Source organism: Oculina patagonica, chromosome 7 (assembly GCF_052425735.1).
Source record: "Oculina patagonica isolate OP01 chromosome 7, crgOcupat, whole genome shotgun sequence".
Lineage (NCBI taxonomy): Eukaryota > Metazoa > Cnidaria > Anthozoa > Scleractinia > Oculinidae > Oculina > Oculina patagonica.
The window spans coordinates 30213468-30225482 of NC_135764.1; the positions used below are offsets into that span (position 1 = coordinate 30213468).

At 37.4% G+C, this 12015-nt stretch overlaps 1 protein-coding gene across 5 annotated transcripts; it reads left to right on the plus strand.

Annotated features, from left to right (window-relative positions):
* Nucleotides 1-469: 469 nt before the first annotated feature.
* LOC144659796 (uncharacterized) lies at nt 470-10651 on the plus strand. 5 transcript variants are annotated; one of them, XM_078520306.1, is made up of 15 exons: nt 472-628; nt 1160-1312; nt 2142-2177; nt 2817-2969; nt 3185-3244; nt 3359-3415; nt 3831-3947; nt 4496-4609; nt 4761-4874; nt 5421-5534; nt 5690-5803; nt 6740-6799; nt 7817-7882; nt 8127-8325; nt 10054-10651. In XM_078520306.1, exons 1-15 carry the CDS (start codon nt 574-576, stop codon nt 10595-10597), a joined length of 1956 nt encoding a protein of 651 aa, XP_078376432.1. In that variant the 5' UTR covers nt 472-573; the 3' UTR covers nt 10598-10651. The 5 variants fall into 5 exon arrangements, with proteins under 5 accessions (XP_078376435.1, XP_078376436.1, XP_078376432.1 ...); XM_078520309.1 differs by lacking the exon at nt 6740-6799 and having other exon boundaries at nt 470-628; XM_078520308.1 differs by lacking the exon at nt 3185-3244 and having other exon boundaries at nt 473-628.
* The last annotated feature ends 1364 nt before the right edge of the window (nt 10652-12015 follow it).

Here is a 12015-nt window from a genome sequence, read left to right on the forward strand (position 1 = left end):
AACATTGAAACAAGACCGCCCTAAATGTATAAAAGAAGATGTTTTTTATAAAAATGATATAAACTAAGGTGTTACTTTTCCCTCAAGGCTAGTTTTTAATCGTCCACATTTTCACAAAAGCCTGTTTAAACATTTTTCTTTTGTGAACGTTAAGAGCATTATTTCTGAAAAGCGTTTACTGTTGCGCCCCCCCCCCCCCCTCCCCCACTCACGATATTAAACAACCCTAATGGTTCTGAAGTATATACAAATACGACTAAATAGACTTATATAAAAGAAAAATTAAAAAGGAAGGTGTTACTTTTCCCTCAAGGCTAATTCGTAATGGTCCACACTTTCACAAAAACCTGTTTAAACATTTTTCTTTTGTGGACGTTAAGAGCATTATTTCTGAAAAGCGTTAACTGTTCCCCCCACTCACGATATTAAACAAACTTAATGGTTCTGAAGTATTTACAAATACGACTAAATAGACTTCATTAATACAAAATGAGTAAGTTAACGATATAAAAAGCTAACACCTTTCCTGTTTTTTTCGCATTTTCAGTTGTGGATGAATCCAGAACAACGAAGATGAATATCGTGGCAAGCTTGTTGCTATCTGCGTTGACTTACGCTGTTTCAAATGGTTTGTATTGTGTTACTATCAACTGAATTCAGTACTCTCATTTTCAACGATCTGATCTTAGGTTGCTAGTAAGTAATCTTATGATACGAGCAAGCTAGTAACAATTTAGATAACAAGTCAAACCAAAAATGATTGAAACATTCCTTTTTCATTTATCAAAAGAGCGGATTAGCTGCTTCATCCAGAAATCTTTATGTGATTGAAACTTATTTGCTAAGCTTGTCTAAGAAGCGACTTTTAAATACTTTATACGTTTGTCTGTAAAAAAGCAGCTTGACTCAAATTCAGAGCAGAATGCGCTAAAAAAGAGACAAATTTCTTAATGGAATATGAGTAGCTTAAACCCTGTACGGGTTAGCTTTGGACATAACATCCTAAAGCCTTCATCACCTCTAACTATTTTTTATCCCTTCAAAACACCATCAAGTATCCCTACAATTTAACTATTGAGAATATGTTATTTTATTTTTATTTCAGTTTGTTACAATTTCTTTAGGAATTTAATGGTAGCATTGTTTCATACTTTTGTAGGTTGTGACACCGTCCTGACCGAAGCAGGAGCCTGTTGTGTTTTCCCGTTCGAGTACAATGATGAAAAGTACTGCGAGTGCACCAGCAATAATTGGTTTCGACCATGGTGCAGTTTGACCCCTTTTTATGCGGGAAAGTGGGGACATTGTCCAGGTATATATATTTTTTAGTATAATTTAAAGAGGTGGATATAAATATGGGACATTCTGATTTGAAACTCTGGTTTATGATGTGCTAGGCAGTGAATACAGTATTTCGCTTTAAAAAAAAACGATCTGAAAATTCAAAGCATTTGGGTATTCTACAAATTGAGTACCAAGGTTTTTGGACCAAATATAGTTTCCAGGCGATTTCTCAGGGTATAAGAATTGATTTTCAACACCGTTGTTTTGGAGATATTACGCAGCCATGAGAAATTAAGTAAATATAAGATCGATTGGGCAAGCATTATTCTGTTCTCTTCTGACCGTAGCTACTTATTTCGAGAGGATTCGTACAATTGCTCAGAAGTTACCAACGATTCGATAAAAAGGTGCCAGATTTTTTCAGATTTTTTTTCTTATAGAATCGAAATTCCCTGAAGATAAAGCTCTAGAGTTGCATTAAATTTGTTACTTTTGGTTTATTTAAAAGAGGGTCTGGGTAAGGGATTCGGACATCACCTTGCTAAGGCCCAACACTTTATCTTCTTCTTCTTCTTCTTCTTCTTCTTCTTCTTCTTCTTCTTCTTCTTCTTCTTCTTCTTCTTATTCTTCTTCTTCTTCTTCTTCTTTTTCCTCTTTTTCTTCTTCTTCTCCTTAATCTCTAAATGCTTAATTGTTAAAAATATAGTTGCTCATTAACTTGGAAGATTCATAACAAAATCCATGGTAATGTGTACTGTCATTCTGATGTTAAACAGTTGAGGGGTAAAAACACATTAAGTGCTCACTGATTCGTTGTTCTTTTTGTCTGATTGTCCGACATTATGATTTCTTCTTAGATGATCAGGGAACAACTGCTGCTCCAACTTCTTTAGGTAAGCTGACATTCAAACAAATTTCACGCGTTGTAAATGAGAACAACATTTTTACAATAACTGAGCAAATTCTCGCGCGCTGATTGCCTAACTTATATAATCGACAAGAGTACAGACGCATTAAGGTTTTGCCAAATTTTTCAACACTGATTTAGCGTTGTATTCTTGATGGCGCGAGAATTATGCCACGAAACTAGAAGTCTTAAATGAGAAAATCATGTAAAATTTGTTGATTAAAACTTACGAAACCATTACAACCTGAGAGCGAAAAGATGAGGATGTTTATTGAGGATTTAGACCAGAAAATCGGCTATGAACGGGAATTAATGTGTGCTGACAATAAAATTAAGGTGGCCCGCGGGTATTTATGAGGCTAACAGTTCCTTTTTTAAGCGTGTTTTAAAACGGCAAAACGTGAAGCGATTGCTTAGATTTTTGAGAATCTGAAAGAATTATCCTTAAATAATTATAAAATCATAGATTTTATGGCGATCAAACGCAATTTGTTTAACTTATGAGCGATTTTCGGAAGCCTTCGTTTTTATTAAATGCAAAATTCCCTTTTTTTTTTCTTTGACAATGAGAAGTGTTTAAGTTATCTTATGTCTCAGTTTGACATTGTCCTTTTCTAATTTATAGGTTGTAACACCGTCCAGACTAAAGAAGGAGACTGCTGTCATTTCCCGTTCGAGTACAAAGGTGAAACGTACTGCAAATGCACCAGCGATAATTGGGTTCGACCATGGTGCAGTTTGACCCCTATTTATGAAGGAATGTGGGGACATTGTCCAGGTATATATACTCCACTCCATTCCACTCGATCTCCTCCACTACAAACCTATAACGTACCATCTGTTCTGATCTATTTATTCGAAAGTTTCGTGCAAGTTAAAAATGATAAAATTTTGAGAGTCATTGAGATACTGTACGATGTTAAAACAGAGTAAATGTTTACCAATTCGACGTTCGTTTAGTGTGATTGTGCGACATCATCATTTTCGTTTTAGATAATCAGCCGACAACTACTCCTCCGGAAGGGACAACCACTGCTCCTCCAACTACTTCAGGTGAACTGATACTCAAACTAATTTATTAGCGAAACGTCTTGTTAAGCGGAGAACAATAAATATTACGTTGTTCATGTACTTTCTGATCGTGCGACATTGTCCTTTCATTTTTAGATAATCAGCCAACAACTACTCCTCCAGTAGGGAAAACCACCGCTCCTCCAACTACTTCAGGAAAACTGATACTCGATCAAATTTATTAGCGAAACGTCTTGTTGTTGAATCCAAATTAAATGTACCATGTACCATGCGTGTTATTTGCTCACTGCTAATCGGGAACAATTCTCAGTCCAGAATATACGCAACTTTGAAGTAACAGGAAGCTCAATTCATCCATAAAACGCTGCTTAAGTAACACGATAGTGTTTTACTTTTTTAAAAAAAAAATCAGTGTACTATAAAAATACTGAAAACAAATTTAGTTTATTGATCACGTTCTTTCTTTTTTTGGTGTAACGTGCTACAGACAAGCATTCCAAGTAAGGGGTAATAGCAGTACTAATCAGTCGCTCTGCTCCTCTTAAACTGGAGAAAGATAGCACAAGCACTCATAGATCACTGTATTCCGATAAACTTTGTTATTTTGCAGATATCGATGAATGTGCTAACAACCCGTGCCAGAATGGAGCATCGTGTATAGACTCACAAGGAGATTACCAGTGTATATGCCAAAACGGATTTGAAGGGAAAAATTGCGACAAAGGTAAGTCACAAAACAGTACTAATCAGTTGGCGCTCTGCTCCACTAAAACTGGAGTAAGATAACACAAGCACTCATAGATCCCCCCCGGGGGGAGGGCTTCTCAAAAAAGTTTTATATGGGGAGGCTCCGTCCCGAGGTCCAACCCCTTACCCTTTTATATACCATTTTGACAGGAAAGGCACCCTTTTCGTATACCTTTTACTGCAAAAAGGTACCCCTTTTATATAACGAAAAGACATGACATATGACATTTGTGATATGACATGAGATATGACATTATGAAGAGTTAAATAAATTTAAATAATACAGCAATAAGGTGCGTTTGTTCGAAATATTTTAATTAAACTAGACCCTTTTAAATACCTAAATAATCGATATCCCTACCCTTTCATATATCTAAACTTGTGAAATTCCTACCCTTTTATATACCTGAAGCATGAAAAAGGTACCCATTTCGGGCCGAGCCTCCTCATATAGGCCATAATAGGGAGTACCCTCCATCCCCCGGGCCTAGATCACTGCTTTCCCAATTTTTTGTTTCTTTGCAGATATCGATGAATGTGCTAACAACCCGTGCCAGAATGGAGCATCGTGTATAAACTCACAAGGAGACTACCAGTGTGCTTGCCAAAACGGATTTGAAGGGAAAAATTGCGACGAAGGTATGTCACGAAACAGTACTAATCAGTCGCTCTGCTACACTAAAACTAGAGTACTAATCTACTTATCAGTCGCTGTGCTCCATCACAACTGGAGAAAGATTACACAAGCACTCATAGATCACTGTTTTCCGATAAACTTTGTTATTTGCAGATATCGATGAATGTGCTAACAACCCGTGCCAGAATGGAGCATCGTGTATAAACTTTCAAGGAGATTACTACTGTGCTTGCCAAAACGGCTTTGAAGGGAAAAACTGCGACGAGGGTAAATCACAAAACAATATTAATCAGTCGCTCTGCTCCACTAAAACTGGAGAAAGATAACACAAGCACTCATAGATCCCCGGGGGGGGGGGGGGCTTCTCAAAAAAGTTTTATACGGGGAGGCTCCGTCCCGAGGTCCAACCCCTTACCCTTTTATATACCATTTTGACAGGAAAGGCACCCTTTCGTATACTTTTCACTGCAAAAAGGCACCCCTTTTATTTAACGAAAAGATATGACATATGACATTTGTGATATGACATGAGATATGACATTATGAAGAGTTAAGTAAATTTAAATAATACAGCAATAAGGTGCGTTTGTTCGAAATATTTTAATTAAACTGAGACCCTTTTAAATACCTAAATAATCGATATCCCTACCCTTTCATAAATCTCAACTTGTGAAATTCCTACCCTTTTATATACCTGAAGCATGAAAAAGGTACACATTTCGGGCCGAGCCTCCTCATATAGGCCACAATAGGGAGTACCCTCCATCCCCCGGGCATAGATCACTGCTTTCCCAAATTTTTGTTTCTTTGCAGATATCGATGAATGTGCTAACAACCCGTGCCAGAATGGAGCATCGTGTATAAACTCACAAGGAGATTACCAGTGTGTATGCCAAAACGGATTTGAAGGGAGAAATTGCGACGAAGGTAAATCACAAAACAGTACTAATCAGTTGGCGCTCTGCTCCACTAAAACTAGAGTACTAATCTACTAATCAGTCGCTGTGCTCCATCACAACTGGAGAAAGATTACACAAGCACTCATAGATCACTGTCTTCCGATAATTTTTGTTCCTTTACAGATATCGATGAATGTGCTAACAACCCGTGCCAGAATGGAGCATCGTGTATAAACTTACAAGGAGATTACCAGTGTATATGCCAAAACGGCTTTGAAGGGAAAAATTGCGACGAGGGTAAATCACAAAGCAGTACTAATCAGTGGCTTTGTTCCACTAAAACTGGAGAAAGATAACACAAGCACTCATAGATCCCCGAGGGAGGGGGGAGCTTCTCAAAAAAGTTTTATACGGGGAGGCTCCGTACCGAGGTCCAACCCCTTACCCGTTTATATACCATTTTGACAGAAACGGCACCCTTTTCGTATACCTTTCACTGCAAAAAGGTACCCCTTTTATATAACGAAAAGACATGACATATAGACCCTATGCAAAATTGGTTGTCATTCATTTCTTTTGTTTGGTCAAGTTTCTGAAAATGCTGATGGCAACACTTGAAAATAAATGGAATAAAATGCTAAACTGAGAAGTTTTAGTGTTTTTGGTTTAAAGTCTGCAGATTTGTGACTTGTTCAATTTTAAGAGATTTGTATGGAAAAAGCCACCATGGCCTGCCTAGCCTCGTTTTCATGTTTTTGGCCATATAAATGCCCCTGTAACTTCTCGTTAGACAAAACTATAGCCTTGAAACTTCATTCATTGATTTACTTTGACTTGATCTTTAAGTTAAAGTGATTTAATTTTGTTGACAAATGATTCTTCTGGGAGCCGAAAGTTAATGGCAGCCATATTTGCATTGGGTCTATGACATTTGTGATATGACATGAGATATGACATACCTGAAGCCTGAAAAAGGTACCCCTTTCGGGCCGAGCCTCCTCATATAGGCCATAATAGGGAGTACTCCCCATCCCCCGGGCATAGATCACTGCTTTCTTAGTGTGATTGTGCGACATCATAATTTTCGTTTTAGATAATCAGCCGACAACTACTCCACCAGTAGGGACATACTCAAACTAATTTATTAGCGAAACGTCTTGTTAAGCGGAGAACAATAAATATTTCGTTGTTCATGTACTTTCTGATCGTGCAACATTATCCTTTCATTTTTAGATACCCAGCCAACAACTACCCCTTCAGAAGGGACAAACACCGCTCCTCCAACTACTTCAGGTAAACTGATATACTCGATCAAATTTATTAGCGAAACGTCTTGTTAAGGGGAAAATAAATCATCCAAATTTTATGAAATTTCTGATCGTCTACTTCAGGTAAACTGATACTCGCAAATTTATTAGTGAAACGTCTTGTTAAGGAGAACAATAACTAATTCATTATTATTATTTTCTATCATTGTCTATAAATTAAAAATAAATTCTACGATTATGTAGGGGTGATCGTGCAACATTATCTTATAATGAAATTAAATGAATGATGCGATCCTCGCAGTGTGTAAGCAATTTAAGCAATTGCATTCTACAGCCTAAAAAAAGGCTACAACAGAATTTGAACCCATGACTTCCGCGATAACGGTGCGTTGTTCTACTAAATAAGCTCTGACGGCCTTGATATGTTGGAAGCAGGTCAATGTTGGGTCTTTATATCCCGCGTATGGAGAAGATGACAAAAAGACGATATGAAAGACATTTATGTGAACTGCGGATTAATTATGAAATAAATGATGTGATCCTCGCAAGCAAATTTAAGCAATTGCATTTTTTTTTTGCCTGAAAGAAAAAAACTCACTTACTCATTGTATACTGTGGTTAGTTACTATTTGCTATATTCAATAATGAATTTTCTTTTCAAAAACGGATTCGGACCGATTTAAAAAAAGTTCTAAAAAACTCAAGTGAGTAATTTTTCAACTAACTCATTTCCTACTCTAATTTTTTAAGACTCATAGTATTTCCCTGAGGATGAAGTAATAGAACTTCAATTTGTTATTTTTGGTCCACATCAATTGCAACTCGCCTTGAAAAGACTCAACACTCAATCTTCTCCACTCCAAATTATTCATGCCAGACAATTATTCTTATATTGGGGCTCAGTTATTTGGAAGAATCATGCAAGTTGTATTTATAGAATCTAGACAGTCATTATGGTACCATTTGATGTTTAAAACATAAACTGTTCACTTATTCTAAGTTCGTCTAGCGTGATCATGCGACATTGTCATTTCTTTTTTAGATAATCAGCCAACAACTGCTACTCCAGTAGGAACAACCGCCGCTCCTCCGCCACCAACTACTTCAGGTAAACTGATACTTAAACAAATTTATGAGTGAAAAGAAATTAATCTTTCTAAGAAAAAGATAAAACACCGAAGAATTCATCGACTGTTGCCACTTTATATAATCGGGCCAGGCAGGCAAGGTTTTAAGTAGTGCTGTTGTAGCATTAGAAATGGTAAGCAGTGATTTAAATGGTTCGTAAGTACGCATTTTTTAAAAAAATTGTATACGTCATTGCAATTTCTTTTTTTTTTTTCCTGTTTAAGATGACGATTGTGGTTCCAGGCCCATTAATACTCGTATCGTGGGTGGTACCCAGGCCCAAAATGGCAGCTGGCCGTGGATGGCTATGCTGGCCTATGCTGGAGGATCGCAGTTCTGTGGTGGATCTCTTATTTATGAACAGTGGGTGTTGACTTCTGCTCAATGTCTTGATGGTTTGTCTCCAAGCCAGATTGTTGTAAGGTTGGTGATTTGTACTTTACTAGGTTGTGTTAAAGGAAAGTTTGGGCAGGAGTCACGCACGAATGTTTTCAGCTATACTAACAGTAGCGCTGCACGTGGCAAATCGAGCAAAAGCTTTCAGGTCATGAAACTGTTTTCAACATGTTATCAAATCAGTTTACTTACACTGTCATCAAATATCAAACTCCATGGATTTTATAGCAATAAGTTTCAATCTAAATTTTCTTAGTGATCTTAGACAGGATAGACTTTCACGGTACCTCTCGTCTCCAAGGATTTTCTATGGGTAGAGATAAATTGCTGGGATATAACATGGCACAAATAACTTTCATCCCGAACAGGAAGGGGAGAAGCAACACTTCTTTCAAAAACCATCCGGCTAGCCTTCCTCGGTGATCATGACTAAATCGAACCTCATCATCAAACTTAATCGAACGTTCGATTTAGTTCGATTAGCATTTACTTTTTGTGAGTTCGATTTCGCTCGATGGCCGAACAAGATCGAATCTAATCGTTCAATTAAATTCGATTGATGTTCGATTGAGTTCGAAACCAGAACGTTCGATGTGAAACGCCAGTAATATCACAGGCGGCCCAGATGTTGTATCGATCAACCTGACACATTGATGTTGGCGATTGCGTTACGTTTTTAGCCGTTTAAGACAATGTATGAGAATGCTTCGAAAATTGCTTTAAATACTACATTTGTAAAGCAATTGAAATAAAAATGGCTTACCTTTCTTTGGTCTCGTATTATTTTGACTTCTGTGTGTTCCTAGAGTGGGTTTAACCCTTTCAGTGCTAAATTTCTAAAAAAAAAACGCGTTTTTGTACGTACCGTTACACTGAATTTTTGGTGCTACGATCCTGAATTTCCTTTAACTTTGCTTAGTAAAAAGGCACTTTTTCACAATGCAGCAGGATTTTGATGAATATTCCATGAAAACTGTCTAGAATTGTACTTTGGCGCATGCGCATAAGCCAAAATTTGGAGCCGATACGCATTCTTGTCCCCAGAGGCCGCGATCCTACTGGTCAGCACCAGAAGGATCGTGGCCTCTGGGGACGGAAATGGCCGAAAAGCAAAATGAATAGCCCTGTGAAAAGGTCAAACCTAGCCCTATCAGTTGCTTATCACCAAAATCTGCTGACGTTCAAATTGATGACGTCACAAGTGGTTCATTGACTGCTCCCTTAAATGTCGACAAAAGTCGACTTAAGCACTGTAAGTGTTAAAGCCGTTTAGGCGAGTTACGCTTTCGAATAACTTTAAATCCACTCCAGGAACACAAAGAAGTCAAAATAATACAAGACCGGGGAAAGGTAAACCATTTTTTTTATTATTATTTCAATTGCGAAGCATCCTTATGCGTTGTCTTAAACGGCTAAAAACGAAATGCAATCGTCAACATCAATATGTCACGTTGATTGAATACAAAGTCGAGGCCGCCTGTGGTTCATTTTGAGCTTAAACATAGGCTATATTACTCGCAATACTTTTTCTTTTCTGTCCCTTTCGATAATCTCATACTTTTCTTTACATTTTGAACATACAGTCACACCGCTTGTATGGGCTCCCTGTGGACAAATGTGAATAAATGATAAGTGGAATACCGACTTGGATGAAATAGAATTATGGTCATGTTACAAACCGTTAAGCAGCTGGACAGCACAAATGTGAGAACCGGCGTGTTTTATGATATTGTGTTTATTTTGATGTACATTTAGGATGGGAGCCTACAAAAGAACCGACATTGCGCAAGAACTGCAGGTTGAACAGATAATAATACATCCGAGCTACAACAACCCTGGGTATTTTAACGATAACGATATCGCGCTCCTAAAACTAAAGACCAAAGCGACACTTAACACAGGTGTAGGGAAGGTGTGCCTCCCGAACAAGGACGACTTCGTGTTAGGAGGGAAGATATGCTACATTACAGGCTGGGGAACATTAGCTGATGGGGGAGCACTACCAGACTACCTTCAGGAAGCGTCAGTAAAAACCTTGGAAAATGCCGACTGTGAAAAAGCTTACGGTGTCTCAGCGATTGCGTTCAGTATGATCTGCGCTGCTCTTGATTTTGTGGGTGCCTGCCAAGGCGATGGTGGAGGGCCAATGGTGTGCGAGTTCGATGGCAAGTGGGACCTCGTGGGAGTTACAAGCTGGGGGTTTGGGTGCGCTGATCCTGACTATCCTGGCGTCTATACCAGGGTGAGCATCCATAAAGTCTGGATTGACCATCATGTTGGATTAGTAACGCTGTTGTGAAGTAAAGAAAATGTAAAACTGTCAGGTAGAATAATAAAGAAAACAAAAGCATGATTATTTTGTGTTCAAGGCTTTTTATCTAATGATAAAAGAAAGATTTAAACTCAAGCTTTGGAAAACGAGAAAACGGCAAAGTTTGAATTTTGCCATAAAATAACACTTTAGAAACCTTCAAACACTAATCATATCTTTCCCTATATTACATTTTCTTCGTTGGAAAACGAAGAAAACAGCAAAGTTGGAATTCTGTTATAAAATAACGCTTTAGAAACCTTCATCAAACCTTTCCATCTAGGAGTTCAAGTGGCATGCGTAATCAAACATTAATCATACCTTACCCCATATTTCATTTTCTTCTGATCACTCGACCTTTGGATCTAAAAATCTAAAACGTTTTTTTGATCAAACCGGCCAGTGACAGACTGTTCTTCTTCTATGATTGAAGAGCAATGACGAGAAGAAAACTACTTTAACCATATATAAACGACGAGTTAACTTTTTTTTACAGTTTCCCGATATTTCGATTTGAAAAACACGCAATCCGCGGGGACTAGAAAAGCATGCATGCAAAATGCCATGGCTTTGAAAGAATTCAAATAATTCAAAAGAATCCTTCCTTCCTTCCTTCTGATTTGATTGTTATTTTTCATGTATAAACTATTTGAAAGTGGTTCTCATTGATGGAAACAAAACGGTTTTTTGTTCAACTGTTTGAAATATTTATAGACGAGAAATATTGGCTTAATCAAATTTACTTTCTGTACGAAATATTTTAATTTCTATCCTTTTGTCCCGAAACTTTTAAGAAAATTAAATTTTTTATTGGACAGAACTGCATAAGTGGCAGTGAGAATAATTCAATTTAAGGTAGCTGGTATCGGTTTTCAGCATTTTAAAAAGCTCTTATACTTTGATGGATCAGCACTACAAATTTTTATCAGTTGATGCTACAAAAATGATATCAAATAAATGCCCAATGATTGGTGAAAATAATATTGTCGAAAATGTAAGGTGGCTCTGAACTGCTTCGTAGAATTTTTTTTTTTTTTTTGCAGAAAGTTGTATCTTAACATGCTGATCAATGTTCAATAATAAAAAATATGGGGTCACCGAGCTCGTTTAATTTTTGAGTTATTAGCACTAAAAGCCAAAATTAAGGGTGTTTTAACAGGTTAAACTGTTGCTATGGTAACCAGTGACGTCAATAAAATTACTAAAACGTATTCACCAATTTTTTGGTTATATCACGCAACCTTTGACTTTGTTGTTTTTCACAAGAATAAAACTTAAGGTGGGGTTCTACCTGAATTCGAATGAAATTTTAAGAGGTTTAAAGAAGGGATTGAAGAAAAAAATGGAAACATCATCAGACAGTTGACCCCCATGCAAGAGCACTCCAGGTTTTTCAGGGGACTGTT

Excerpts from the sequence above, each read along its gene's own strand:
- LOC144659796 (XM_078520306.1), top strand. The coding sequence starts at position 574 with ATGAATATCGTGGCAAGCTTGTTGCTATCTGCGTTGACTTACGCTGTT. Across the intron at positions 2,970-3,184 it reads AATGTGGGGACATTGTCCAG|ATAATCAGCCGACAACTACT; the intron begins GTATATATACTC and ends TTTTCGTTTTAG. Across the intron at positions 3,245-3,358 it reads TGCTCCTCCAACTACTTCAG|ATAATCAGCCAACAACTACT; the intron begins GTGAACTGATAC and ends TTTCATTTTTAG.